General features: G+C 41.6%; 1 protein-coding gene and 1 long non-coding RNA gene across 3 annotated transcripts in view; one reads left to right on the forward strand and one right to left on the reverse strand.

Annotated features, from left to right (window-relative positions):
* The window catches only part of SLC26A9 (solute carrier family 26 member 9), a 59,155-nt gene that overhangs the window by 32,115 nt on the left and 2,480 nt on the right, over positions 1-24,560 (forward strand). For both annotated transcript variants that reach the window (XM_081865219.1, XM_081865218.1), the window contains 14 exons: positions 685-849; positions 1,716-1,868; positions 4,034-4,116; positions 5,136-5,283; positions 7,382-7,495; positions 9,239-9,316; positions 10,432-10,527; positions 12,810-12,916; positions 15,418-15,487; positions 16,684-16,776; positions 17,841-17,960; positions 19,812-20,108; positions 20,695-20,749; positions 22,388-22,533. In XM_081865219.1, the coding sequence (XP_081721345.1) occupies positions 685-849; positions 1,716-1,868; positions 4,034-4,116; positions 5,136-5,283; positions 7,382-7,495; positions 9,239-9,316; positions 10,432-10,527; positions 12,810-12,916; positions 15,418-15,487; positions 16,684-16,776; positions 17,841-17,960; positions 19,812-20,108; positions 20,695-20,749; positions 22,388-22,533 (1,725 nt within the window). The remainder of the gene's footprint in view (positions 1-684; positions 850-1,715; positions 1,869-4,033; positions 4,117-5,135; positions 5,284-7,381; positions 7,496-9,238; positions 9,317-10,431; positions 10,528-12,809; positions 12,917-15,417; positions 15,488-16,683; positions 16,777-17,840; positions 17,961-19,811; positions 20,109-20,694; positions 20,750-22,387; positions 22,534-24,560) is intronic.
* LOC309343598 lies at positions 1,097-6,615 on the reverse strand. The gene is made up of 3 exons (XR_014157349.1): positions 6,395-6,615; positions 5,328-5,385; positions 1,097-1,294 (listed from the first exon to the last, which is right to left on the reverse strand). It is a non-coding gene; the product is annotated as an uncharacterized lncRNA (long non-coding RNA).

Below are 24,560 nucleotides of genomic sequence, written 5' to 3' on the forward strand. Positions count from 1 at the left end.
TAGGTAGTAAGCCAACAGCTAAATATTGGTGTGGCTCAGGAAGATCTGTGCCCTGCCTTATCTGCTGTTACCTCATCTCTCCTGTGGCAGGGATGGGTCACATATATTGGGTCAGTGCCATACTCCTACACTGGAGGAAATTCCTCCTGCAACAGTTATCTTATTCATTTCCACACACCAGAGACTAGCGATGAAAGGAGCTCTCAGTTCCGGTTATCTTCAGTTCTTCCCCTTTCTGCAGCAATGTGAGATTATTATTATTTTCAAATCCTCATAAAGGTTCTTCAGCATTTCAGTGTGAGGTTTTGACTAAGCTATACATTTTTGCAAGTGATTCCTCCTAATGTAACACATTTTAGTTTGTTATGTTCGCTTGCTGTATTCATTTTTATGCCCTTTCCCCCCTGTTATATGTATTTTTATAAACAGTGGTTGGTTGGGGAACTGCGTTGCAAAACTCATATAAGTGTGAACTTTGAAGGATGGCTATACTTTGGTTCCCATGTTGATTTGGAAAGAGCAAATTATATAAACTCAGCTTCATTTGCAAACTGAACTGAATTTCTTCCCTATCCAAGATTCCTGTGGACTATAGTTTGAACTATGGGATATCCTTCTGAGAAGTTGTGCTCACTATTCCATCTGGCCTTTCCAAATGTTTGGATTCTGTCTGTCTGTCCATAGATATGCCTAGGATTTGTGCAGTTTGGCTTCGTTGCGATCTACCTCTCAGAATCCTTCATCAGGGGGTTCATGACAGCAGCTGGCTTGCAGATCCTCATCTCTGTGCTCAAGTATATCTTTGGCCTGAAGATTGACTCTTACACAGGACCTCTTGCCATTGTTTATGTAAGTTAGTTACCAGAAGATGATAGGATGGTTATTGCCCTAAACTGCCTGATTGTGACAAATGATATTAATGATTAATTTCCCTAGGCAACTGACTGGGCCCTGGAAGAGTTGGCTTGCTGTATAAATGCAATAATGAATGGCTGAGATTTTCTTTTCTTTGCCTTCAAATGCAAGAACAAATGAAAATAATAAAGTAAAATAGATTATTAAACCATATATTTATGAAAGGAAATGTGAGCAACTGGACTGAAGAAAGCATGAGGTCAGGAAAGGAGAGATATTTCAAGAGAGAATGGCAGGCTTGCAGAGTCTCCCAAATCTTACACAGAAGGCAGAATTTTGCTTGACATGGTGCTGCATGGCAGAAAAAGCTGCACCTGGTAAATTTTCCCTTCTAGATAACTCTTCAAAGGTACAGGGGTACTCTTGGGGTCCTGTAATTCTAGGAAATGTGCACATAAGTGTCGGAGTTACCATCAATTCTTCCACATTTTAATTATAAGGGATTAGAAGAAAGTGTTTGTGGAGTTATGGAGGCTGCAGTGACCTGCTGTGCGCCTCTTGAACCTTTCTCTGAATTCCCAGCTGGATGCCGTTGTTGGAAACAACAAATCAGATTAAATGCATCCTGTCTGGTCAGGCCCTGCTTACTGACCCTATAATTAATCCAGAGCTGGCTACTGCAGGGACTGTGCTGCTTTGAGTGCTAGCAAGTCTCAACAGCAGACTACAAGGCTGAATAATGGCCACTGATGGACCATCTTCATGTCTTGGAAAACAAACACCACGGCATATCTCCCAGTCATGCTGAAAAATGCACATGCTGCCCTTTTCTTGTTTCATCCTTCTTTTCTTTTTTCTAGACCTTTATTGATATTTGCAAAAACTTGCCCAAGACCAATATAGCCTCCCTCGTCTTTGCATTGATCAGCACCGTGCTTCTGATTATCGTGAAGGAGCTGAATATGAAATACATGAAGAAGATTCGAGTCCCCATTCCCATGGAGATTGTTATAGTAAGTAGTAGATCCTGAGCTCGTTCTTTCCCCTGCTTTTATCAAAGTGGTTAGAGGGCATTAGAACCTCCATTGTAGTCAGTGCCTGCCCTCCCTTCTCTTCAGATGCAGAGATAAGTTTATAAAAGAGCTGTTGACTATTCAGCTAACAGAGTGGTCAAAAATACACCCAAGGAGGAAATTGATGCAATCATTCACTCCTGGGGGAAGTATTACATTCAAGTTTTCTGATTTGAGATAAGGAAGCTGGCATGTTTCTGGTTGTACTAGAGGTCTTCTGAGTCCTTTCCAAATGTTTGGATTCTCCCCCCCCTTGCACAATAAAAGTCCAGTTATTTGTGCACAAGAGTCTACCATATCTGATGAAATGGATGAAATCCTTCCCCAATGAATTTGTTAAGGTTTTGCAAGACTCTTGGCTGTTTTTATTGCCACGAACTAACACAACTACCCCTCTGTAATTTGACGCAGGGAATTCAACCATCTTCATTCAAGATAATGCTTCTGTTGTTTTAATAATAACATGCTTTCCCAACTCTTGGACAATTTCCTGTTCATAAGCCATGCTAAGCTACAGCTTGGTACTATATGGATGAGAGGCCACAAGTCTTCGTGAAGCAGACTTTCTCTTTCCACTTTCTTAGAAGGAGGACTTATGCCAAGTTTAGTTTCACTTTCAACAAAGCTCTTTTTAGCATTACTTATGAACTGGGAGTCGCGGTTTATAACAACAGTTATTTGCTAAGCAAGGCAGCTTCAAACCAGTCCTTAGCTTGTGCCCCTTTTGCACACCTGCTGTGACAAACTGGTCCATGAAGAAGTTACCGTATTTTTTGCTCTATAAGACTCACTTTTTCCCTCCTAAAAAGTAAGGGGAAATGTGTGTGCGTCTTATGGAACCAATGCAGGCTGCGCAGCTATCCCAGAAGCCAGAACAGCAAGAGGGATTGCTGCTTTCACTGCGTAGCGATCCCTCTTGCTGTTCTGGCTTCTGAGATTCAGAATATTTTTTTTCTTGTTTTCCTCCTCCAAAAACTAGGTGCGTCTTGTGGTCTGGTGCATCTTATAGAGCGAAAAATATGGTAGATATTAAAAACGTTAGGGTATTATTCATCTGCAGGCTCACAAACCTGTTGCTGATACTAACTACATCATTAAACTATATATCCCACCAATTTAAACAACAATGCAAACTTGTGCCCTCAGGTGTTTGGTCAGCCAAGGTCACTGAAGAAAAATGTGCTGATATGGCCAGCTTAACCTTGACTCGTGCTTCAATGAGTCTGGGTGAAAACATCCTCGGACTATACAGCAGGAAATGTCCATGCAGATAATGCAGTTGTATTCCAAAGTATTGAAACGTGATAAGACAGGAAGCTGTAGTAAGATGCTTACATGCCTCAGGTGATCAGGGAGGCAGGAGGCCAATGTACGTGCTGACACCCAGGGAGCATTTGTGTAATTAGAGCTGTGGGAAATGCAAAGATTTGGGCAGACCTTGTCTTTGGTTTCAATTTGCAATCACTCCAAAGTTTGCTATTGCAGCAGTGTGAAATGAAGCTTGCTGTTCTAATATAGGAATGTGTTACATCCACTTTACTATGGTTTTGAATAGTATTGGTGGAGACAGGATAGCAGAAAAAGCAGAATTTACTCAAGTTTCAAAAACTGAAATGTGCAGGAGAGATGCCGTGAGAACAGGAATCCATGTGAACCATGGCAGAATGCCCGAATAAAACTTTCTCTGACTTATCAGCTTTATTATAGCGGTTAGCTCTAAGACAGACCTGTGACCAGAAAGCACTCCTCCCAGACTCTGATAATTCTCTATTATATATTTTGATCTACCCAGTAGCCACCATCTTCTTCTTACAAAAGAGACTTTAAATGGAGTGTCCTGACAATAAATGGAGCAGTCCAATGCATCCACAAATTTAAACATAGCTGGTAGATATGATAATGCAGGACTAACTTCTACATTCATTCATTTATTCACTATCAACAGGAAAACTACTCTCAATGGATTTCTCCCCACCTTAATGCAAATCAAAATTTATATAAACTGAGTCCAGTTCCCTGCTGAAGGAATATGTTAACAAATTTAGCTTGTATGAAACTGAAAAATGTGCTGCTAGCCTAAAGCCTTTTTTATGCTTTGATTTCAGGTCATTGTAGCTACTGCAATTTCTGGAAGCTTTGATATGCCTGATAAATATGACATGCCCATTGTTGGCCATATTAATATGGGGTGAGTCAATGCACAGGATTATTCTCTTTCCAAGAGTTCCTTCTCTTCCAGAACAGGGATATCCCAGTGGCGCAGCGTGGGGGGTGCAGGGGGGGCGGCCGCACCGGGCGCAACATCTGGGGGTTAGGGTTAGGGGGCGCAAATCCACGGGTTAGGGGGCGCAAATTACTTGCCTTGCCCTGGGTGCTGACAACCCACGCTACACCACTGGGATATCCTAATGATGCCAATCCATGAATCCCACCCAATGTATTTAATAATGAATATATTCTGGAATAAGGGCTGAGCCAGACATGATTTGGAAGATTCATGAACTAAAAATAAGAAAACTTGGAGAGTTTGCAGCAAGGTGAGCAGTGGAAAGAGGTTTTTTTAAAAAGGAAGAAGAGAAGGCTTTTTTTACTCCCACTCTGTTGCAATCTTACCCCCCCCCCCCAACTTTCCCACCAGCTCCCAGAATTAACAACCAGCCATGTTGAAGGTGAGGGCAAGAATAGATAAAATTGTGGGCCCTTCTGAAAACAAGTTGAAACAGAGTTTGCAGTGGCTGGATGTGTTTCAGCATCTCTAAATGGAATGGAAAGTAGGGCAAGCTTAAAGTAGACAGTGTCTGCAAGCCTTGATTTATATGAGTCAGTCCTTTAATGAATTACAAGCACAGTATAATTGCAAAGTGGATAATAACCATTGTGGTATAAAACTGTACCATTCATTCTATGCTGCCGTGACTATTATAAGGTCTGCACATGTCAACATTCCTGTGCTGAAGGAATAAACAAGGTTTTTTTGTGGGGGACAGGACTGCCTTCTAGGCTATTACTATGTTTGTACTGGCTTGAATCCATTATATATTAAGACCAACTCATGCATTACTCTTTTGGGGGGAAACTGGGCAGAACTGAATCTTGCTTCTACATCACACACACACACACACACCACCATCTCTCTGGTCCATTGGTTTCATCTCCAGCTACTTGTTTTCTTATCCTGTCTGCTCGATTTTGTTCCTTTGATGTTAGATTTCCATCTGCTACTCTTCCTGAGGTAGGCAAGTGGAAGGACATGATTGGCACAGCTTTCTCACTTGCCATCGTGGGCTATGTGATCAACCTGGCCATGGGCAGAACTCTTGGAACCAAGCATGGCTATGATGTGGACCCTAACCAGGTAACATTTAGTGGCTCTTTACAGAGAGGGGAAAAATAACTCACCCCAAAGTTGGCCATTTCCAGGGTTGGAGTCTAGTGACTTGTCCTCAGAGAGACAGTGCTAGATTTATAGGAAGAAAAGTAGGGGGCTCTTGATGATATTTCCAATCCCTGCCCCTGACTCCCCTCAGTTTTAGTCAGTTCACTCCCCTTACTCTTCTAACAATAGTATCTAAGAGAGCCTTCACAACAAGTAAAAGGACCTCCTTGTAATTCAAACACTGCTATGGAGAGTTCCCCTTCAGACTCCTCTTAGTAACTGCAACACACACCATGGACGGATTATCAAAGTTGCTATCAAAGAGGATCCAATGGAGGCCGAGTTACAATAATCTCCAAGCAGTGAGGCATTGGGTGTGCAACTGCTTGCCTTAGCAGGCTGGGCAATTTTCTCAACACATTTAAAAAAAAACAGGGAGAGAAAATAATAGAATCATAGAGTTGCGAGAACTGAATGGGTCATCTAGTCCAATCCCAGGCAGAGCAGGAATCACATGAAGAGGAGATAACATCGGCTCCACATGAAGAATTTGCCTTATGGGAGCAGAGGGGAACTTGTGGCCCACCAGGTATTAATAGACTCATCCTTGACCTACTGCCGGAGGCTGAATCCAATAACATCTGGAGGACCACAGGCAGGGAAGGCCTGTCCTGTTTCACCACCTGAGGCAAAACAGGAAAATGCCACCCCTGCCACAGTTTGCTCACTGGGGTCACAACGGTGACAGATTCTGACATCTTGCCGGAAATCATTTCTCAAGCGGCGGAACCCCTTGGATTCCACACCTAAGGCAACTGCCTCACTCTGCCTGATGGCCCTGTGGGGGAGATGCAGACCCCTCCCCCCTGGGACGCCCCTCTGTTTGTAGCCTTCCTAAGTTGGTGCTGCCTTGAGCAGGACTGGCCCACAACATTTTGGCACCTGAGGCAAACCACAAATGGTGTCCCCTCCCCACAAGGGAAGAAAGGGTGAGTGAAGATGTGCATCAGTAACAAGAGGAAATGAAGGTGTACATTGGGATCTGCTGGCCCTTTGGATCCAGCCGCCCAAGGCAATCTGCTCACCTTACCTCATGCCTGCGCCGGCCCTGGCCACAGGTACCTTGATTCTTCCTTAAGGAGGCAGTTGCCAGCAGTAGTGGCTATCGCAACTGTGGCATGACATGATTGGTTGTTTCTAATGTTATTTTTAACAGAACAATTTTTTTCTTGTTTTTTGTCAAAGCTACTCTGGGTGCTTATTGACAAATAAGCAAAACAAAACAGGATATGATATGTCACAACAACTGTATGAACCCCAGCAGTAAGCATACTTTGTGCAAATCTCAGTGCCATTGTTTTAAATAGCTCCTGTACATTTCAGGTTGTGCTGGTCTGTTGCTGCTTGATAACTCTATGAGAACTGGCCCCTGACTCAGAGAAGAATCTGGAGCGCACACACACAGAGAGACTATTTGTTGGATATTTAGCAATTAGTTCAAGCAATTAGTTTCTAAGACCTCTCAGCCAGATTAAAGAGGCTTCTCCAAAGAGCAGCTCACAAACGGTGTCTTCTGAAAATGCCTTGTGTGCATCACATGGCTGTGGAGCGTGTCCTCCCTTGCTAGCACTTGCACAACCACAGCTTTTTAAAACAACAGATGCAGCCAAGTGTGCTACAGGTTACTCCTGCAGGACCTTGCTGCTTGCTGGATGATTCATCAGGGATGAGAGTCTCAGATTAGAGTTGCGGTTAAGGGAAGCCTGCAATAATTTTCCTGCTCTGAGGGTTTGCAAGAGAGTCAGAGAATCCTGGGATGCTTCTGGAGTGAGAAGAAGCAATTTTCATGGGGTGTGAAAGAGCCTCGGGTGATGTGATTGCAGGTATGACGGCAGTCTTTTGTATAAATAATGCTGCCCTCACATGTGAAGGAAGAATCTTGGAGCTATATGACCGCTTGACCTACTTTTTGCATCCCAGCAATAGCTGCCAAAGTAACCTTACTGTAAGAGAAATGTCATCTTGTTTGCTAATGCTGCCACCTAAACTGATTCGTCCATTATCCTTGTTTCCATAGGAAATGCTGGCCCTCGGTTGCAGCAACTTTTTTGGATCCTTTTTCAAAATCCACGTAATTTGCTGTGCTCTTTCTGTGACCTTAGCTGTGGATGGAGCTGGAGGAAAATCTCAGGTTATTAATTTATTGGTTTGTTTAGCCCCTCTCTCTTCTCAAAGTAGGAGACTTTGTAAGATGAGCTCTGAGCATTTCTAGATCATGGATTAACTTGAACTAGTTGAACATTCTTTTCCTTGGGGAAATAATGTGAAGAGGGCTTAGGATCTAAAACAGTTAATACACTGCATCGTCTCTAAACGCAAATTCCCAGAGTGACATGGCTTTCAAATGAAAGCAGATGACTCTTTTATACTGCAGGTAGATAATCAACCTGTTGTTCTGTTATTGGAACAGAATTGGCCACATGAGTGGATCTCCAAAAGCAGATCCAAATGATAACCATTGGCATTCATATAGTACTTTCAAATGTTTACAACACTTCAGAAACATCATCTTGTTGTAATCCTTACAACCCTTTAAAGGTGGGTCAATTCCGCTATATGGGGCAGAGAGTGGAGGTAAAGAAAAAGTGGCTTCTCTAAGGCCCTCTAGTGAATTCATGGCTGAAATGAGATTTGGACCAGGAACAGCCTGATTTGGAGCTCCATTTTCACCACCACACTACAGCGCACTAGCCCCCCAACACTTGCAATTTGTAATCATACCTATTTTAATTTTTGTCAGATTCCGAAATAGATATTAAGATTATGCCAGTTTTTCATCTGCAGCAGTTCAAGTTGTACTGACTGTTCTTGAGGTGAAGAACCTGTGGCCCCTCCAGATATTGTTGGACACCAACTCCCATCAGCCCCAGCCAGCATGGCCAATACTCAGGGATGGTGAGAACTGTAGTCCATCAACATCTGGAGAGCCACAGGTTCCCCACCCATTATAGTTGGTCAGGCTATGCGGTATTAACATGTGGCTTTGCACGATGATGGGCAAACAGGATTTTGCATCACTGTATCTCAATTTCCAGAGCGGTAGCCATCTTAGCTTGTTGCATCCAAGAGTCTTGTGGCATCTTCAAGACCAATTAATTTATTACAGCATAAGCTTTTGGGGTCCACAGTCCACTTCATCAAATGCATTATATTACAGCACATCTTTTGGTCTTGAAAGTGCCACAAGACACTTTATGGACTCTCAGATGCAATCCTCCATTAAACAAATGGATCAGATCCATTCTGTTCTGCCTTCTCTAGCTTTATAAATCAACAGAGCCCTTGCTTGGTGCTGTTCTGAACTTTTCACAGGGGATCCAGAACTCCTCAGGCTTGTCCAGAGGTGCCTGTTCTTTAAATAAAAGGCAACAAATGAAATTAATTGCACAGCAAGGATCTGTCTCAGGTATAGGGAACCTGCAAACTTCCTGATTTTGTTGGCCTCTCCCATCACTCTCAAACAACATGGCCAATAATCCGGATGATCACACTCATAGTCCAGCAACATCTGGAGGGACAAAGATTTCCCACCCCTGATCTATAGGCTAACCAGAAGCTCTTTGACATAATTCGAAAGTCCACAATTATAAAAATGGCCAGATTCTCCAATTAAATGCAGTGTTATTATATGTAAACACTCCCCCCCCCCATGATTAACAATGTAGTTACTAATAACATGGCCTCTCATATACAGACAACAAATAATTCAAGGCTCTGTTGCAAGCAAGGGGTGGAGCAGGACAAGAAGCTATCTTTCTATCCCACTAATCTCCCTCAGCTACCAGACTTATATTGCTTCTTGCTTCTACTACTGACAGATATCACAAAAAGGACCTGCAATTTATGTTATGCTAAGTTACTTTTCTCTCCTCAGATGGCAAGCTTTTGTGTGGCAGTGGTCGTGATGATAACCATGTTGTCCTTGGGAATCTACCTCGGCCCTCTTCCTAAGGTAAAAATTGTACCACTGAGCATTAAGACATGCTTGCAGACTGTGTAGTTCAGACCTATCTTCTGCTGTATTTACACCACAGGCTTATCCTGGCTTAATAGTCATTCTCTTTCCCCAGAGAACCCCGGAAATTGTATTTTCTGAGGTGACCTAGGAATCAGAGAATTGCATATACCTCCATCAATTTACAAACCCCAGGATTCTTTGGGAGAAGCAGACAGTTGAACTGGTATAAAACCAGTATAAATGAGAAATGACTGTATGCTTGGTGTCTTAAGTTCCCCCATCTTTAACTAAGGGACACCTTTCTGTAACAGGCTTGGTCAAACAAATTCCAGCGTGGTGCCATTTTGATTTCAGATGGAAGGAAATGACTGGCTAAATTCAGAGTACTTGACAGAAAGTTACTCTAACTCAGTGGTCACAACCCCCCCCCCTTTTTTTGTCATGTGAACACATTTGCACTGTTGCGGACACTGTTTCAGTTACAACTGGCAAGGAAAGGGAACATGATGACAGGAACCAGGCAAGTGGCAGAACTCACTTCTTATGAGGCTGCACAATTTTGCCACTGAGGCTACATTCCTATGCATGCTTTCCTGGGAGCAAGTACTATTGAAAACAGACTTACTTTTGACTAAACATACACAGTGGTACCTCAGTTTACGAACAGTCCTGTTTACGAACTCCGCAAAACTGGAAGTAGTGTTCCGGTTTGCGAACTGTACCTCGGTTTTTCTTTAAAATAGACTTTTAGAACGGATGAAGTTCGTAAACCAAAGTAACACTGTATAGGAATGTGCTGATAGTTCCTTTTGCCTGTGACCTAGTTCTAGTAGGAATTTATCTTCAAGACAGTTTGGGCCTACTTGGGCAGGCATTGTGTTGGAAAAGGACAACCACTATACAGCATATTAATGATTTTTTGGCAATGTGCAGCAATATCTGACTTCCAGCATACTCCCATCAAGTAAATGTAGCCATTGTGGCAGAAACAGGAATCACACTGGGGCAGCAAAAGGCTGTTATATTATTGAGGCTTTTTGTTATCTATTTAGTTATCTTTTAGTTATCTGTTTGTTATCTATATCTATGTGGTGTGATCTTTATTGCAGGCTGTGTTGGGAGCCTTGATAGCTGTGAACCTGAAGAATTCTCTCAAGCAATTGACTGATCCTTACTACCTCTGGAAAAAAAGCAAGCTGGACTGTGTGAGTGCCCCTTTTTAAATGCCTTGTGAGAGAAGAGGGGAGTCTGAACCTATTGTTTGGTATGGGTGAAGTCATTCCTTTGTAAAGCACCACCAGCATGGAGTATTCAATGAGAACGTGAAACCAGGGGTGATTGGCTTTTGCATTTCCACATGCAATAAAATCCCCTTGGAGTTCCTAATAAAATCTGGATTGCTAAGAATATCAGGTGCTTTTTTCCCTAAAGGCAAGAATCTAGCCAGCATAGCTATGGAGATATATTTCAGCCATGTCTCTCAATGATAAAGAAATATTCCATAAGAACTCCCAAGTGTTAAATTCCAAGTAAAACAATGCAGGAGTCACCCTTGAATAAGTCATATTGCATATTTATTCTGATAACAAGATTTCTATTTCCTTGGCATATAATTACATTTTCTTGCCGGAGTTTATGAATACATAGGAATATATTGTAAATGAATGTTTATGAACAGAGCCCAATAAACATAACTTCTGAACTAAAAATCCAAATGGTTAGTGTACGCAGTATACAGACCTGAGCTAAGATGACCAAGGCTACAATTGGATGCCACTGTTTATCATGATGGGAATGAACCTTGGGCGTGTGTACTGCTTTCTCCCTCTATAATGCAACCAGTATGGAAGCTTTGGTTTCTGTTTTCTAATTAACTGCAGTTTTGCATTACATTTGAGTCCTAGATTTAACTATGGTTTAGTTAATCTTAACTATGGTTTGTTTGAAAGCTATCAGCTTCATAACCTGTGGTTTCACAACATGATTTATTTTGATGGAAGAGCACAGCCAAAGTCTATTGCTATAACGTGAGCTGCCTTTTAGAGCCTGTTGCCAACACTAATAATACTGGTGGAGGGGAACATATGATTCCCATGCAAAATTACTCAAGTTCAATGGGGAAAAGACCCTGGAAATCGCTTAACAATTAATACTGGTCTAGTCTACTTCAACCTAGTACAAAGGAGCTTCCTTTATTGGCGCAATCCAATATCTAGAAATTGTGCCTTGAAACTCTTAGATAATGGCCCTCCAGGGAAGGAAAGTCCTTCACAAAAAAAAGAGATAAGGGTTCCAGGCATTAGCTGATGTAAAATTTACTGGCATGTGTACCATGGAAAAAGCAAACATTTGGTTGTTGGATATTTTATTTGAACAAGATTTACAACAGTAAACTAAATTAGTGTAAATTGTGCCAATGTGTGTTCTCCAGAAACTGCTTTATCAGTGAAAAGAATAATCCAAATCATTCAGTCACAGACATCAACAGTTTTCTTAAAATGCTGTTCAAATAGAAGCCAAGGGAGATATTGCTTTGAAGTTCAGAATATGGAATTACACAACAATGGACTTGAATTCAGTCTTGAAATATGCTAGGCAAAACACCTGACTCAGTGACGCACCTGCACAAGTAGTTAGTTTGGAACAGCTTCACAGCCACATACCCTTGAGTAAACAATATACAAAAAGGAGGGATATAAATTTTATCAATAAATAATTCCGTTTCAGTAGTAAACCCCATGGTGTTCAATAGGGCTTACTCCCAGGTAAATGTGTATAGGAGTACATGCTGAAGCAAGTCTGAGTGCTCAGTAAACATATTGGGATGGGGATGTCAGATCAGATATTCAACTAATAGCAACCCCTGCAAGATAATCTAGGCTGCATCTTGTTTTTCTTGCCCCAGTATGGCAGAAGAGACGACATAGGAAAAGCAGGGGCCTTGGGGCAGAGGGTGCTTTGCACAGCACTTGAGCAAACAGACCTTAGGAATACAGTCACACAAACAATTGTACTCGATTGGTCCAACTGGTGTAGATCCCACAGAACCAGCAGATATGTGCTGGCAAAAAGTCAACACACAACCACTTCTCCAAAAATGCACCAGTTTAGACACTCTCAGAAGAACTGTATGGGAAACTACTGAACCAGATATATAATTGTCCATCTTGGTCCAATGCTTGCTGTAGATACTCCAGTATCTTAGCTGAGATCCTCAGTTTTTCCAAAGAGAACAAGAAATTTAATAGGCAACAATAAAACAAGTGTCTTAATGGCAATTTGAGTTGAGCAAAGCACATTTGTCCACATTCACTTGAATGGAAGTATCTAAGGAGGCAACAACTTAACTCCGGGCTACAATAACCCAACCTTAGCTTTGCAGATATATTTAAAATCCCAGGCCCGTCCACTTCATCCAAGTATCCACATTCCCCTCCCCATTCCCAGTGCAAGGAAGTGACCAGCTGTATTTTATGTCTTTCCACAGGTGGTCTGGGTGGTGAGCTTCCTGTCAGCTTTCTTCCTGGGCTTGCCCTTTGGACTCGCTGTGGGAGTGGGTTTTTCCATCCTTGTGGTGGTTTTCCATACCCAGTTGTAAGTATTTTCCTGGTGTGGCCTGTGGTGTGGCCCAAGGAGGGACATTTTCCATCATTTGGGTCAAAATTTCAAAGGCAGGTGCAACTCCCAGCACGTGGAACATGAAAGCACCAGTCCCTGTTAGTAAACAATGATGTCAGTTTCAGATAACTGCTAGCTAATCTGCCATTCCCATAAATATATTCCAAGGCTGGTATAAATATGAAAGTATTTATGTCATGTTAAAAACACCTGTGGCACGTATCCTTCTCTCAAATCCATTATAGATACAAGGGAACTCCCACTTATTACTCACTAAACTCTCAGTATAAGAGATAAATGTGATGCTGGACTATGCTGATATTTCCTGTGGTAGCTTGACCCAGAGAGAAAGTCAAAGTGAAACCAGATCATGTAGTTGTGCAGTTAATTTAAAAAAAACCACAACCAAATAGCTGGTGGGGAGAACTAAAACAGATTGAGAATGTGGCATTGCAGAGGGAATCTTTAACCCATTGTCCCTGCTGGGATCCTGATTTGAACCACACATACCCCACCTCTATTCATGATGGGAGGAAAGTGAGCATTTTCCTTTCCTTGTGAGCAGCAGGGTCAATGCCAACTGGGACTAGGGCAGGAACAAATTGTGAAAGGCTTCCCTCCCCTGCCTCCACTCCTTCACAGTCCCAAGTCAACTCCCTCCCATCCCCATTAGCACCAGTTGGAAGAAATGCTTTATATTCAGGGAGCATCTTTAGATACAACTGTTTGATCATGGTAGACGACAGGAAAGGACTAAGCACAGGGACCTCTGCTTTTCTTGGTTTCTCTTTTCATACCACTAAGGCGTCCACCAGGTTAGGTCTTTCACCATCTCAGAAAAATGGGAGGGGGGGTGTTTTGCAGAAATACTTCCCACATAGGAATAACCTTGCATCAGTGTAGACTGCAGAAGATGCTTGCAGGACTCACCTTGGTATCTCCCATGCCTGCAATGTAGATAGGAATGTAGAAGCAGAATGTCATGGACCCCTGCTGTCTGTTATCGTTGACGGACAATCTGTCCCGTAAGGACTGGGAGGAATCCCCAGACCTTCTTGCCCATATCGGCCTTGCAAATTCAGGCCACAGAGAACTCCATGCCATGAGGGTAATGTGTGAATCAGCATTTATTTCCCCGTGGTATAATTCTGATCTTGTAAGGGATCTTGAGGAACCACTTGTAAAGGCACACCCTTAGTCTCATTCCCCCATTCGTTTTTTCAATGGTCAAGACTGCTCCCTAGTGTGCTGCCAATTGTCACCACATGGGGGCACATTTATGACAAAAGAAAATTCAACTGTGGAAATCTTAAATGTCTACCATGTTCACAAGGCAGCAGTTTTCCGCTCTTTTGAACATTGTGAAACACATTCAGGAAAAAGAAGAAACTCAATCAGCTTTTTAATGTATATATGACACAATTGATCCATAAGACACACTCTTCCTTTCTTCACACCCTCTGTCATCAATTTAGGATGGTGGTGAAGGAGAATAGCAAATGAGCCCTCACAAACACTGTTACATATTGCTAGACTAATGAAGCTACAGTGGTACCTCGGGTTACAGATGCTTCAGGTTACAGTCTCCACTAACCCAGCAATAGTACCTCGGGTTAAGAACTTTGCTTCAGGGTGAGAACAGAAATTGTGCTCCGGTGGCGCGGCAGCAGCAGGAGGCCCCATTAGCTAAAGTGGTACCTCAGGTTAAGAACAGTTTCAGGTTAAGAATGGACCTCCAGAACGAATTAAGTTCTTAACCCGAGGTACCACTGTACTCTGTTTTGTTTAGCAAGATTAGAGCCACTGATGCTGCTGTGTTTTCAAGAGATTTCCTCCATTGGCCCAGTGAAATGGGAACCATAGATAAATTTATATAGATAAATTTATTGATATTCATGGTGTGTTCAAATACAAAGCTCTACTGGCCTGCCCCTTTTATTTTATTTCCTCCAACTGTGGACATCACTACTTTGAGAGTGATTTTCTCCCTTCCCAACATCTCTCTTATTGAGATGAACAGTGTAGATTGGTTTCATAATCTCTCCCCCAATTTGGATAGTTCTGGTATAATAATAATAATAATAATAATAATAATAATAATAATAATAACAACTATTATTTATTTATTTATACCCTGCCCATCTGGCTGGGTTTCCCCAGCCACTCTGGGTGGCTCCCAACCGAATATTAAAAACACAATACAGCATTAAACATTAAAAACTTCCCTAAACAGGGCTGCCTTCAAATGTTTTGGAACATAGCAGTGACAGCCACAGGTAGTTAAAGAGGAAAAAATTTGCCTGGTGCCTAAAGCTATATACAGTAATGACTTATAATGAAGTTAAGCACACAATCCTTTCTTTTCTACTTCACTTGCATTATTGAACTGTATTAACAGGAACTTCAGTGAAACTAATTTTTTTTTTTTTAAGGCTGTCTATATTTTGACAATTGTTTCTTTCCATTTTCCTTCACAGTCGCAATGGTTGTGTCATTGGTCCTGTAGCTGCTACTGATATATACAAAAATCCCAAAGTCTACAACAAGGTAAATGGGTCAGAAAATAACCCTCTGCTTCCTCCTGTTTTTGCCATCAATACACAAGTGAGATGTTCACTCTCTCATCAGATGTGATTTGAGTTTTGAGCATCATTTGTTGTGCAAATTTACCTCATAGTATTGATGGCCAAAGTTGGCCATTATTGTTCAGTAGTTTGAAATTCTCTGGCAGCATTGCTCTTTTCTTTTGTAACCATTTCCATGGCTAACATTGTTTGTGCACCATTTCCCAAACCAGCAGTGGGAGCTCACTGCTTGCAGAGTAAATAGGAATGTGTATGACACTGGCTCTAGTATGAATGTCCAATTATGTTCTGTGCCATAGGGAATCTTATGTAAGCCAAACACATGGAACAGGCTCAGCAACCTAATCACTAAGACATGGGTAGGCAAACTAAGGCCTGGGGCCGGATCCAGCCCAGTCACCTTCTAAATCCGGCCCGCAGATGGTCCGGGAATCAGTGTGTTTTTACATGAGTAGAATGTGTGCTTTTATTTAAAATGCATCTCTGGGTTATTTGTGGGGCACAGGAATTCATTCATTCACCCCCCAAAAATATGGTCCACCCCCTACAAGGTCTGAGGGACAGTGGAAGGACCCCTTGCTGAAAAAGTTTGCTGACCCCTGCACTAAGGCTCTACTTTGTAGCCTGTTTGGCTAAATTGAAGAGCCAATACTATCTGGGAAGGAACTTCACTTTAATTTAACTTTTGCAAAGGGTGAAAAGTGTGCAAGATTAGGAAAATGTACTTTCTCGCTATGTTCCGTTCCTTAGCAAGAACAGAGATGAAAGAGTTAATGGAAAGTAGTAACTCTTACCAAAGTGACACTACTTTCAGGAAGCAGACTAGCAAATTGAGGGGACTCCACATGTTAACAGGTGCTACATATTCAGTCCTGCAACAGGGCACACACAGCCTAGGATTCTGCCAGCCAGCTGTTTAGGTAAAAGCTTGTGCTGGGTTGAATGGTCTCCCCCATCTGAGATGCACTTAGCCACCAAAAATGTCTAGATCTGGAGAAGGAGCCTGTTGCCACAGTGCAGCCATTACCGCCCGCATTCATTTCTCCTTAGATGAGTATGAGTAAAGGGTTCTTTACTAAATTTTCCTCCTTCTTTTAAACATCTCAAAAGAACTGCAAGTACCATTTGAACCCTGAGAACTTTTCTCTTTCTTTGCAGGTCCGAGAAATTGAAGGAATTAAAATTGTTACCTACTGCTCCCCTCTTTACTTCGCTAATTCAGAGATATTCAGGGAGAAAGTTATTGCCAAGGTAAAAAATAAAAAATAAAAATCTATTGTGTAGGCAATGATTAACCATTTTTCGCATTACAGGAACAGATATTTACCTCATGCCAAAACCATTTCTTCATCGCGATGTACGATTTTCCTCACTAAGCAACAGCAAATGTCTTGCAAACAAAGGCGTATATTGGACCATTTTAGTTCTCTCACTTAGTTCACTGACAAACGTTGGGAGTAAATAAATGAGTAAATAAAAAAACAAGAAGTCATACCACTTGGCTTTCTGCACCATCAGTTTTCAGAGCTCAGTCTACCTTGCAGTGACAAGCCTGGAACACCAAAAAGTTGTGGAGAGATGAATAAGCTTGGTAGGGAAAATTTTCGAAAGGCTTGTCTAGCACCTACTCTGATGCCTCTTCAGGGCCAAGTGAATATATTATTTATTTCCCTAGGCTTCTCTCTCTCTCTCTCTCTCTCTCTCTCTCTGTTGATTTCCTCTCAGATTTCATTGTGGTTTCCCCACTTTTCTCTGTATTTTGTTATTTTATTTTAAAAATAAGTGTACGTATCATTGTCACCACCCAAGGACATCTTAGGAGGCAGAAGCAATCACTGGGCAAACTAGTGTACTGTACTCACACTTACACTGAAATATTGTGTTTGAATCTCATTTTGAAGCCAATATCCCAGCCCTACCCATTGCTTCCCAATAAATATAACTCTTGCTCAAGTTAGGAAGACACATTTTTAAATGTAAGCGGGTCCACCTCTCGCTTTTCAGCTCCACCACTTACGGTAGGAACTGTGGATTCCCTAGGTAGAATCCAACTAAGGAGGTCATTCCATTCTGCTTGCCTGATGCAACAATCTTGCCTTTCCTTCCTCTTGTGCACTCTCCTGGGGAGTCTCCAGGACCACCACCATCACCACAACCCCACCAATTGGGGTGGGGCTCAAGGGTAGAGAGAGGGGAAAGCCCTGGGGGTCCTGGAATTGGCTTTCACTTGCAGGATAGGGTCGTTGAACATGGCGACCCGTTTGTTACACGTAGGAGTTGAGAACAACCTGGCTTACTGTCTTTTATTTGAACAGACTGGTGTGGATCCCATCAAAGTCTACTTGGCGAGGAAAAAGTATGTGAAGAATCAAGAAAAGGCAAGGGCAACATCAGAGAAAACAAGCAAACTAAAATCTCTCTTCAGGAAAAACAAGGTAATTTAGCAATTTTCCTAGTTGTGAGAGCTCCTTTCTATGCTTGATACATGAAGGAGTTAACCTTGTTGGAGCGCCAGAGGGCAGCTTTGTTGGGGACAGGAAGAGAACCCTACTTATTCTGTCCTTTAAAAAAAAAAGTTGATCTGTGTGCTGCAACAGTGGAAAGAAGCTACCAACAGCCTAAAAAGAACTGTTTTTGCTGCTGGATTATGGGGTAGCATTTGTTTGCCACTTTGGGGAGAGATTTCACCAGCCTTCATGGCCACTCCTAAACCTGACTGGGACAGAGGAGGAGAAGCCAGCCTCCATGTGTGACTTCATAGGTACTATCCAATAGATGCCCGTAACTTTCATGTTCCACATTTTGTTCTGCACCCACGACTGCAACTAATGCACTAACTAGGGGGAAGGGAAATAAATTCCTTTCCCAAAATATTGAAAACAAGTGTAACATTTTTTGTAAATTGCTTTGGGTCACTGTGGAGAGCGGTTGTTGTCAGAATAGATAATGCAAAGTGTAGTATGGTCAATGGGAGAGATTTAAAACAAAACTTATCACAGTAGGTAAAGGAAAAGAAAACACTCTCCTTTCTTCACCTGGTTGGTGCAAGCCTGGCAGATCTCACCACCACCACCACCACACACACCAATTTCCATACAGTGGCTCCGCCCATAATTAAATGAAAATGAGATGCATAATTTAAAAATCGCTATTTATCCCAAGTGTTGCTGTTTTGAAAACTCTGGCCTAATTCCTTGCCAACTGGAAGGACAAGATTTTTTTTAAAAAATACACAGCTAATTGCCACATATGAAACAGGAATTACTTGATTAGCAAGAAGATGTTTGCAAGTTGATTCTGCCACAAACACAGAGTGTATGGAAACAAACAAACCTACCTATAGACCACAGGAAGCTGCAGGTTAGACCAGGGACTGGATAATGGTAGTAGCATGCAAATTGTTGTTGTTGTTGTAATATTGGGCCAAACTGGTCCAATAAATGTTGGACCAGACTGGATTTTTTCCTATTAGTTTTATCATTGTAAGGCAAAGAATATTCATCAGTTATTTATTGCAAATCCAGTGCAAGCTACTGAATTCTACAGTGAAAAATGTGAAGAAAATGTATGAACTTGCTAAAATTGGGAATTGTTGGGCCATTCCTTCCTTTGCCCTTCATGCACCACTTGTATGTTTTTTATAATCTATTACTGTCTTTCTTTGGAATTATTTAATTTATTTCATAAAATTTATATACCACTTGATTGTAAAACAACAACAACCCTCAATGCTGTTTACAAAAAGAATTAGTAGACAAACAACCAACAGCTAGCACTACTGCTTCTGATTAATGCTGAAATCCCTCAGTCTCAACTCATTCAGGAGAGCACTCTGACTCTCAGGAGAGCCTTTTTCAGTATTTCAAGCCAAGATTTAAATGATATCATATAAAAGTTTGTATTAATGTATTTGACGGCTGATTTTGTTTTGTTTTAATGGCATTTTCTGATATTTTGCTAACCACTTCAGATACCAACCATGGTAGAAATGTGGTGTATGTGCATAAGCACGCATGCATGTTGCAAGTTCGATCCCCGTATGGGACAGCTGCTAGATCATTCTCAGGGACCCTTCCAAGTCTACGATTCTATGAGTCTATCCACATATAATCAACATATAACATATGAAACAAAGATTTTATTAATTTATTAAACTCATTAGTCACGGTTTGTTTGTTTCTTTGCCAATGCAACCCAAAGCAACTCACAATAAATAAGATCAACAGCAATGAAAATAAGTTAGAATAAATGTGAACTTGAATGTGGTCCCCCTTCCTTTGCTACAGACTATGTCTCTGCAAGAGCTTCAGAAGGATTTTGCAAGCATGTCTCCGACAGATACCAACAATAACCAGACCTCCGCAAATGGTAAAAGCGTCTCCTACATTAACTTCAACCCATCTGAAAAGCAGGCTGAACAGGGAACCACTGCCAGTCATCACAGCAGCACCTGCAGTGCTATCCCAGAATCAAACATTGACCCCATGACCACAGCGCCCCCATTTGTCAACTTCCACACAATTATCCTGGATATGAGCGGCGTTTGCTTTGTGGACCTGATGGGCACAAAAGCTTTGGGAAAGGTCAGTTTTCCTCTTGGTTCCACCTCCGGTTTATTTCTTTGACACTGCACTGCCTACTGAATTCGTTCTCTTTGAAACTTCCCATTGAGTTCTCTTAAGTTTTAATAACAAGAGCTGCAATAGTCTTGTTTTTAAGAAAAGTTGGCAGGCACAGGGTAGCATTAGGCTCGTTTCAGCTAGTTGTAAATGCTGCCAGATAAGCAATCAGAACAAGATGCTGAATCGAAGGAACACAGGTCAGTTCCCAGAAACAGACTGTGACCCTTGCACTCCTCCTACAGATCTCCTTTTGCTGCACTATTCAAAGCTCAGCCGTTGTTTACTGAGCCTGAACACTTGGTGATTCCCATTGCTGTTCCAGGGTTACACATTGCATCAGTATCACCTGAGCTAAGCACTTTTGAAAATGCAGTGCTACATATTGTTTGGTGTCCATCCCCCCACATGACACTGAAAGTGTTATTATGCTAATGTACCATGTCATGAATTTGTAGTGCATCCTAAATTCATGGACTCTCAGATTTCATGTTGTAAAAGCTAATAATGTACTCTCTTTCCCTCCCCCACCCCCGGTCTCCTCATATAGCTGTGCACCAACTATCAGAGGATTGGGATTCAAGTATTTCTGGCAAATGTACAAGGTGGGTGTATTGCTCTTTGTACCATATTTTCTCTATCTTCTATTTTGAGGGCATTGAAAATGGGCAGAATAACTGCTGGAAGCAAATAAATATATTGCATGTGAAACACATTACCATCTACATATTAATTGCAAAAATCTAGGTACTATACAAATTTACAAGTGCTGTTCTGTAGTGTACCGTGGGGACTGAGTAGGTATTTAATAATGCAGCAATAACACAAATCAAGTTCAAACATCACTGAGCAATGCCCTCTGACTTTTTATATGTATGCAAAGTAACCTCGGAGGCTGCCAGGCTATTTGTCACTTCAAAGTTTGCTTTCACCAATCTGCTTTTCTTCCTGTGGGTGAAAAGATACTCATGCACCCTATCTCCCCCATCGTTGGCAAAACAGCTGGAAGGCCATAAGTGGAAGGGTTAAACAGGCTCTACAAATCAGAGGAAGAATCACACATCTGAAACTGATTGTTGCATGTAGTTTCTGCCCCTCTAGTAGTATTAAATATCCAATGTGAATTGGTTTTGTATCAGTTTCCTGGTGTAAACTCCTTGTTCCATTGTGGCTGCTTTAGCCAGCTAAAGGGTTCAGGGCATGACAATTCATAACAAAGCCTGTTTGTAGCCAGCAGAAAAGACACACAATGCTTAAAAACTAAATAAATCACACAACAGCATATGAAGAGGCAGGTATAAGAGACTTACATGATTAAGGGGTTGGTGTTTTCTTCTGCTTCACTGCATTAATTTTAGATTCAGGGTTGTGTTTTTCTGAAATCATTAGACATTGCTAATGGTTGTAAATGTGTGACTTTACTTAACCATAAGAGGTACGATTATACCTTAGATTTCTTGAACTTGATTGTTCTTGGAAATAGCATGCAATTGATATGCCAAAGCAGCTTAAAGCTGAAAGATGGAAACTCAGAGGAGGGATGGCACTTCTACTGAGGCAAAAGTATAGGGTATTTTTTTCATGATTGCAATTCAACCCACATTTTAACTTAATAAACATATGAAATCATGTGGGCTTTCACCTTTTGCCTCCAGTGGAATAGGGGTGTCTCGCCCACAGACTACCCTAAAACAGCCTTGTTATCCTACAATGATTCAAGAATTATGAGATTTCCTTAAGAGTGTTATGATAATGGTGGTGAAATTAATGAATTACTCTACATATTGGAGCTTCGGACAGGCTTCTAAATAATGTGAGTCTCCAGATCTTAGGGGTTTAATGACACAGTGACTCTTTCTATACCACTTCTTGTCCCAGAAAAAATATTTTGCCAACACATGACATGAGCCAGCTGCTTCCAAGTGTACAGCTGGGGGGAAAAACATTTCCCAGCAAAGAACCTGCAGTCCCCCTTAGTCCTCTTGCTCATTCCATTAACATTTTGAGCTTCAAATTCAAACAGCAATAGGGCGTCATCCTAGTTCCATATACTTGTGTCTGATTCTTAACAATTGCAACAGGCCCTATGGGCTTTAAATGTTATCATTTTGCATAACATAGGCCTTCTACCTATTATTCTTGCTCACAAATCTAGTGTATAGGAAATGCCATGACACAAATAATTTTCCAGCACACAGCTCCTGCTTGCAGTTTAGTCTATATAACTTTGTTTCCTTCGTTAGCTCAAGTGTATGATGATATCCGCACGGGGGGAGTCTTTGAAGAAGGAGGTCTTGAGCCCAGTCATCTCTTCGTGACCATCCATGATGCTGTTTTGTTTGCAACAATGAATGGAAACAGAGCCACACAGCGTCCTGACTTAGAGCAGGTAAAGATGATTCATTGTCTCTTCACTCTTTTTGCCACATACCGGTACATGCAGCTCTGTGCATGTGTGTTGCATACTCTTCTGCTTTCCTTTTGGACATTGCCTTAGTGGTTATGAATCAGATTGGCTAATTGGCTTTTTCTTTTCTTACACTTTGATCCTGCCTTTTCTCCAAGAAGCTCACACAGTCCTCCACTCTTTATAACAACCCTGTTAAGTAGGTTAGGCTGAGGGTTGTTGACTGACCCAAAGTCACCCAGTGAGTTTCATGGCTGAGGGGAGATTTGAACTTGTGTCTTTGCAGTTTTAGTCCTACACTGTAACCAGTATAGTATGTATGAATGCAACCAAACCTTCTGCCCTTTTCCTATTGTTCACCACCACTTACAGACTCACAGCCCTACACCTCACCACTGGATCAATTGCTCCTCTGATCTTCAGATACTGTACACCTATTTTCAAGCCTAGCTTTGCACCTGTTAGCAACTTTTTCAAAAAGAAAAAGAAAAATGCTAATATTTCTGCCACAACAGACTCTGAAGAGGAAGCTTGAGGGGAATGAGACAACAGGCTCCTTTTAGTCATTAGAAAGACATAGCTGAGTGTCTGGTCAATGGGTGTGTGTTGGTGTGCTAGTTTTGGGGACAAGGGCTGCAAGCTGCCCTGACTACTTTTCCATTCTGGACTCATTTTATCCAGCCTGAGTCTTGAGAGAAGATAGTGGTCTGCTCTTCCTGGAAACCTATCACAGATGACTAAGTTTGAAACATGAAAAACAAAACAAAACATGAAGTTGTTAGTGGTCCAGTCTAAATGTAATGGGCAAAATCTGTTTGGATTTGGATAGGTGCAAATAAAGAAATATTAAGTATGGTGGGTGGCAGAAAGCAAGGACTAGACATGGTGGCATGTTAAATCGCCCCATATCTCAGTTCTGTGTGTTCATGCACAGATATAGACAGCAAATCTATACAATTCAGTGGTTCGTCTAAATGGAATGCTGTCTGGGCAGACAGGCAAGTTGCAGAGGTCATTCTGGTTTTGTGCTTCTTTCTCTAGAAGCCTTCACAGGTTGGCTTTTAAAAAATTCCTATGGAATTGTGGGGAAGAGCCCCAAATGAAGATCAGCAATTGATTCTGCTAACTCTTGTGGAGATAAAAGTATTAACTGGCCTCCCAGATCAAATAAACTCACTACCAACAAGTAACTTTATCTCATATGGACTGAGCTTTAGCTTATTGGTCATTACTATCTCAAACACTGATTCAGCATGCCTGCCACCTCAATGTATCTGGTTAAAAGGAGAAATAGAGCCGGGTGTCATAAGCATATTGATGACACCTCACTCTATTAACTTGCAGCTGAATGTATGAACTGATTCTACAAAAAACATTGTATAGGAAGAGAGGAAAGATGAATACTAAGGTTTTGATCGGTGGCAAAATGGCTCATTCAGACTTGCAAATTGCCACTTGATGCTGCACTTATCAAGTTATAATCATGCATGTGTGAGTCAGTCTGCAAAGCAAACCTGTGTTGCATGCAACAAACTAGCACACAGACATTTTATAAAAAAATAAAAAACACCCCATCATTTTATATCTAGCTGCTAAGCTCATGGGGTAGTCATGGTCTTGGTTTCCTTATTTGCATTTCTTTGCTTGATAAAGGACTTGTTGACCCAGCTTTCAGCTGACATGATGGAACACCTAATCATTGCTGTATGGCAACTGCTATTTGCTCCTAAGAGATTTGTTGAAGGTGAAATCATCTGGTTATCATTTGGATATGGGGCAAAGGACTAAGTCCTTGTTCCACCGTGAGGCTGGGTCTAGCTCCTGAGGCATGATAGGAGGCAGATACGTGGGGGCTGGGCAATATTTTTAGAAGCCTGTCCTGAACCACACACAGATATTTGTGTCTACAACATTCATGAAAGATGTCTGTGTACATTCTATTTTTCAAACTTCCAACGCTTGCCACTCTACTCATACCCTTAACAAATGCTATTTGAATGCATTGACCC

This window comes from Podarcis erhardii (assembly GCF_964252035.2).
Source record: "Podarcis erhardii genome assembly, chromosome: 6".
Taxonomy (NCBI): Eukaryota; Metazoa; Chordata; class Lepidosauria; order Squamata; family Lacertidae; genus Podarcis; species Podarcis erhardii.